The sequence below is a fragment of the Neophocaena asiaeorientalis genome, unplaced genomic scaffold (assembly GCF_003031525.2).
Source record: "Neophocaena asiaeorientalis asiaeorientalis breed wild unplaced genomic scaffold, Neophocaena_asiaeorientalis_V1.1 scaffold190, whole genome shotgun sequence".
In the NCBI taxonomy this organism is placed as follows: Eukaryota; Metazoa; Chordata; class Mammalia; order Artiodactyla; family Phocoenidae; genus Neophocaena; species Neophocaena asiaeorientalis.
The window spans coordinates 7,657,011-7,662,859 of NW_020175017.1; the positions used below are offsets into that span (position 1 = coordinate 7,657,011).

General features: G+C 51.5%; 1 protein-coding gene across 1 annotated transcript; it reads right to left on the reverse strand.

The window, feature by feature from the left end:
- Positions 1 to 1,128: 1,128 nt before the first annotated feature.
- On the reverse strand, positions 1,129 to 2,796 carry INSM2 (INSM transcriptional repressor 2). Its single transcript, XM_024762084.1, has one exon. The coding sequence runs from the start codon at positions 2,794 to 2,796 to the stop codon at positions 1,129 to 1,131; it is 1,668 nt and encodes a 555-aa protein (XP_024617852.1).
- Positions 2,797 to 5,849: the final 3,053 nt, after the last annotated feature.

Consider the following 5,849-nt stretch of genomic DNA (forward strand, 5'->3'; position numbering starts at 1 on the left):
AAAGCACCAGCTATGTACATTTATTTGGTGGTAAGCATCTTACAAATATGGGCTATCTGTCAAGCAATATTCAGCCAGTGTCCCAAACTGGCTATTCGGGCATAGGTACAGAATGTATGCTAAGTATGGTAATACAAAAAAAATCAAAACCAGGTTGCAGCTGAAAAGAAAATATTGAATATTGAATGAATTGCCATTCATTTCCATAGCGGATTAGAAGTATTAACATCTTCCTTAAGCTGAACATAGTGTCGTATATAATACACATTATGATTACAACAGAAGCGTTAAACAATTTGGATGAAACCCTACTAAAACAGTCAAACTTCAGGAAATGAGTTCTGTGTTTCCCAAAAGCTATTTAAAGAAAGGTTTAAAGTATCTTCCTGAATACTGCACACGAGAGCTAGAGGTGAGAATTTGGGGGGTGTCTCAACTCCTTCCAGTAAAGAGGTGCTATTCCCCACCTCCAAACACTAGCTTAAGAGTGGACTTAATAATTGAGAAAAGGAAAGTTTACAAGGAGATTTCTCATATCACCCAAAAGCGCGCAAACATCTTAACATTTCCTGCCCACAGACACAGGTCTTGTATTTCCCACCCACCCGACGTAAGTTTGGCACCAATCACATAACTTTTAATTCACAGAATATACAATGCAAGATATCTGACCCTATTGAGACAGAAACTACACAGGCGCCTGCGATGACAAGAGGAAGAAGAGAAAAAAAAAAAAAACTACCACTTTTGGTAGCTAGAATCCTTTGTAGATAGAGACATGCACGCATTCACTGCGACTTTCCATAGGAATTACAAGTCATACAGGATTCATTGGGGTCTCCAGAGTTTGGTGGGAGCAGGGGAATCCTATTTTCGTGGGGAAAGTGAGAAGGGATTTAAAGCTGATCATTCTTGACCGAGAACGGTTATACCATATACATACCTGCTCTAGAGAGGGATTTTACATTTCGCTGCCCGCTCCTCTGGCAGCACATTGACTACTGGGAGTTTTAGGAGAGAAAATAAAGGAAGTAAAGAGGGTAAACTTGGAAGTTGAAGAAAGCCCCACAGAAATTCCCATGATCTGTTTGCTCCAAGGCCACCCTCAATCCTCTTCGTCTTTCGCCCTCAACAGCCCGGCCGCAATGGCATCTGCAGCAGCAGTACCTGGCGACTTTCTGAGGGGTGGCACTTATTGATGTGCCGGGTCAGGCCTGGGGAGCTAAAAAAAGTGGACGGGCAGTGCTTGCATGAGAAAATTTGCTGAGCACTCCCGTCGGACGCCCCTCCTGGGCCCGGTGCTTCGGGAGGCGCCCCGGCCAGAGCGGGCAGGAGCAGCTCCTCGCGGACCGCATGCCACAGCCGGTGCTTGTCCCTGATGTCTGCCGACGGGAAGTGCGCCCCGCACAGCGGGCAAGCGAAGGCGAGTGGGGCGGCGCACTCGGAGCCAAAGCCCGGGGCAAGCGCGCGGGCCGAGCCCGCCTCGTGAGTGGCCAGGTGCTTGCGCAGATAGGCTTGGCGACGGAACTTTTTGTGGCAATATGGGCACACGAAGATCTCGGGTCCCCCGGCAGCACTGACCCCGCCCGGCTCAGGCACCCGGCGCCCCAACACCCCCGCCGTATAAGGGACCTGAGGCAGCGAAGGATCGGGGTGGGACAACACCTGGAGGCCTTGTGATGGGGCGCTGTCCCGGTGCTGCTCCGTCCCGGAGCTGTCCCCGGCCTGCGGGTGCTGATCCGCAGTTCTCTCTGCCCGGTTGTTCTCCTTCCCCTCCGCCAGGAAGGATGCAACAGCCCCGGAATCCGGGGAGGACGAGGTCGACGAAGGCGGCAGCTTCCCGTCGGCTGAGGAGACTGTGGCGGCATTGGCCGCTGCGGGACGCGGCTTGTGCCAGCGGCGATGAGAGGCAAGGTTCGCAGGGCAGCTGAAGACCTTGTCGCACTCGGGACAGCGGTACTCGACGCGCACGATGCGGGAGCAGCGGTGCTGAGCCAGCGCGAAGGGGTCTGCGTACTGCTCCTTGCATAGCTGGCAGATGAACTCCCCCAGCGGCGTGCGGCTGCCCCCCAGGCCCCGGGACGGCGCTCCGGGCTCCTCCTCCTTGATCTTCAGGCCCAGCACAGGGGACGTGGTGACTTCATCGGTGAAGCTCAACTTCCTCATGGCTTTTGGCTTCTTGACTCCGGCGGCCGCGGGCCCAGACGTGCAGCCCGGAGGTGCTTTGGCGCAGCGCTCGCCGCCGGTGGCCCGCTTCAGGCCGTGCAGGGAGGCCGAGAGAGGCGCGGGGTCCGGATGGAGCGCGGGGTCTGGGAACGGTGCCCGGAGCGGCAGCAGGAACTGCTCCCGCGAGGTCGGTGCTGCTGTTGGCGCCACCGAGCAGGAGAAAGCGGCCACGGTGGCGGTGCCCCCGGGGAAGGACTCAGCGGAGACTGGCGAGCTGAGGCAGCGCTCCAAGAACGCCCGGCGCAGCTCCGCGCCCGCCGGCTTCGTGGGGCTGGGGCTGGGCCCGGGACCCTCCCGGCCATCCGCCCTCCACTCCGCGCCTTCCCTCCCGCCCACCGCTGGGCTCACCCCAGCCGCCCTACAGGACGACCCCGACAGCTCGCGGGCCGCTTCCTCCTCCGGGGTTGGGGGTCCCGCCCTCTCCGCACCGGGCTGAGGGGCACTGGAAGCCTCCTCGGGGAAGGGCGGCGCCCCCTGGGGCCCCAGCAGGGGGAAGACCCGCTCTGCTAGGCGCACTCGGTACGAGCCACCTGTCCGTTTTGTTCGCTTTACCAGGAAGCCCCGAGGCATGGTGGAGTCAGAGCGCTCGGGGGCAAGGAGTAACCGGGGCGCCGCGGGGTCTGATAGCGGGCGAGCACCGCTGCTGCCCGAGCTTCGCCGCCGCAGGCATGTGTCCGCCGCCTTTATAGCTGAGACGCGGGCCGGGGGACCGCCGGGTCGCCCTCGGCCGGACCAGCCAATCAGGAGTGGGAGCGGCCGCGGGGGGGTGGGGCTTTCTCGGGGCTGGGCTCGCGGGGGCCCCGGAGGCGGGCGGCGGAGGCTCGGGCCCCGGCGCCCGGCTTAGCTGCTGCCTGCAGCCGCCTCCTCCCTGCCGCCCACCAGGCGAAGACGCCCGAAGGTAAGGTGCGGAGTGTGAGGAAGCACAGCACGCCGTGCCTCAGCGGCCTCCAGGGGCCGTCTGGGGTGCCGGGCGGAGAGGCCACCTCTCAGCGCCCTCCTTGCGGGCCCGGGACCCTGCTGCCCCCCGCGCGTGGGAGTCTGACGGAAAAGCCCCGGCTCTATGGTGGCAGAGCTGAGAGGAAGGGCGACGGGGAGGCGACCGGTTGGGTGTCAGCCGGGGAACGGGTTAACGTCCTATGCTCGTATGGAGCTGATGAGAAGCTGCGACAGAGCGGCAGGGCGGCTAAATCCACCGCCCCGTGCCTACACTTGACGGTGGGAGTACGTCTGCCATCCAGTATCGATCGAGACTGCGCGCGTCTGTGATACTATGAGAATTCATCTGGGAAGAAGGACTCTCAGTGCGGGAGATCGTGCGTGCTGGAAAGCCTCTGCAGCTCAGGACGCCAGCAGGTTTCTGGGCCCTGGTCCTCAGAGCTTATAAATGCCTCCTCCCCGATTGGGAATAGGAGTGGGGAGGGGAAAATGGGATCTCATTTTCGACTGTCCTCAGATCAAGTGGTTTTTCTGTTCACACCTTCCACTTGTACTACCCAGAGACATGACAGTGCCTAACTGACCTGTTTAGCATGGAGTAGATTGAGTGAGAAATACTGGTGGAATCAGGATTACATCTGCTTCCCCTTGGATAAGAGATATTTTGCAAAAGGTGTGCTATGGACCTTTAAAAGCTCAATAAAATTTCATCCAGCACTGTTTTAAGCACTAGAAGAGATTTGAAAGTTTGTAATACTAGCTGAGAACTATGAAATAATTAGAAAATATATGACAGATGTATAACAAAATGCCAAAAATCCATGGTATAGAAAAGTGCAATCTGAGAATAGGAAGGGGAAAGAACTATGTGTTCAAGCCTCCTTCCTAAGCCAAACTGCAGAAACAGACTGAGCGATGTGTTTTCAGAGTAGACTATGGCATAACAGATCTAGTCATCAATAACACATATTGTCCTCCTTCTAGTGAATGAAGTATTTTTACATAGAGAGCATTATTTGAGGGAAGATTTGGAAGTAATTATATATTTGTTAATACTGGCTATATTTTATGCACTCTACTTAAGTAATCTGATCTTTTCGCAAACACAAAACAGAAGTAGATATTATTACTCTCCTTTTTTAATGAGAGGATTGAGCTGTAAGAGAAGTCGTGTAACTGGCAGAAGTCACCCAGAGCCCAGATTCAAACCAAGTTCTAGCTAATTCCAAAGCCCATACTTTCCATTATACCAGTGTCTTCAAACTATTTTTTTTCTGATCACATCCCATAATAAGAAATATTTTACAGAACACACACGTAACTGAAACAAGTGTTTCACAAAATAATGTTTACCCTTAACTAGGTGCAATGCAGTTTTGTATTTTCTACTCAATTCTATTTTCTTTCTTTTTTAAATGCTAGTCATAGCAAACAAATTTATTTCATAACTCACTAATGGGGATTAGGTCCCACAGTTTGAAAAACACCATCATTATGATGTTTCCTATTAAACAGGATGAAATCATACAAAATTAAAGAAAGTAAATAAACCTGACACTTCATAATTAAAATTAATATTCTGAATCACTATTTAAAATATTTGAGTCATTTAGTAGTGTAGGTAAACTTAGTTTCCCAAATTGATCATTTCTGACATGTCAGTTTATGTATGACTTCTAACTCAACTTCTTCTCAATGTTTCTCCTTTCCTCTTTCTCTTAATGACCCAGATATTGTGTGGTTTGGAAAATCTGATATAAGAATTTTAATACTTTAAGATAACTCCTTTTCAAGAGGGGCTTTTCCTTGGGTGCCTAGTACTCTGTGAGAATTGCAGTCAACCATATGACTCAGCATTTGTGCTTCCAGGCGTATACACGGAAGAATTGAAAACAGGGACTGACTCACACACTGGCAACACCAATATCCACTGTAACATTCTCCACAATAGCCCAAGATGGAAACAACACAGTGTCCACCAACAGATAAATGCAATAAACAAAGTGTAGTACATACAGATGACAGAATATTATTCAGCCACAAAAAGAAATGAAGTACTGATACATACTACAACATGGGTGACTTGAAAACATGATACTAAGTGAAATGAGCCAGACACAAAAAGACAAATATTATAAGATTTTACTTATATGAAATATCTAGAATAGGCAAATTCATAGAAATAGAAAGTAGATTATTATTGATGGTCAGGGGAATGGGGGAATGGAACTTATAGCTTAAAATGGTTACAGAATTTCTTTCTGGAGTGATGGAAAAAGTTTTATTAATCAATAGTGGTGAGAGATGGACAACACTGTGAATGCAATTAATGCCACTGAAATGCACACTTAAAATTGTTTAAATGAGCATTTTTGTTATGTATATATATATATATATATTATATTTTACCACAATAAAAATTTTCACACACACACCAAAAAAGAGTGGAAGGCAGGGCTTCCCTGGTGGCGCAGTGGTTGAGAGTCTGCCTGCCGATGCAGGGGACACGGGTTCGTGCCCCGGTCCGGGAAGATCCCACATGCCGCGGAGCGGCTAGGTCCGTGAGCCATGGCCGCTGAGCCTGCGCATCCGGAGCCTGTGCTCCACAACGGGAGGGGCCACAGCAGTGAGAGGCCCGCGTACCGCAAAAAAAAAAAAAAAAAAGAGTGGAAGGCAAAATCATGGCA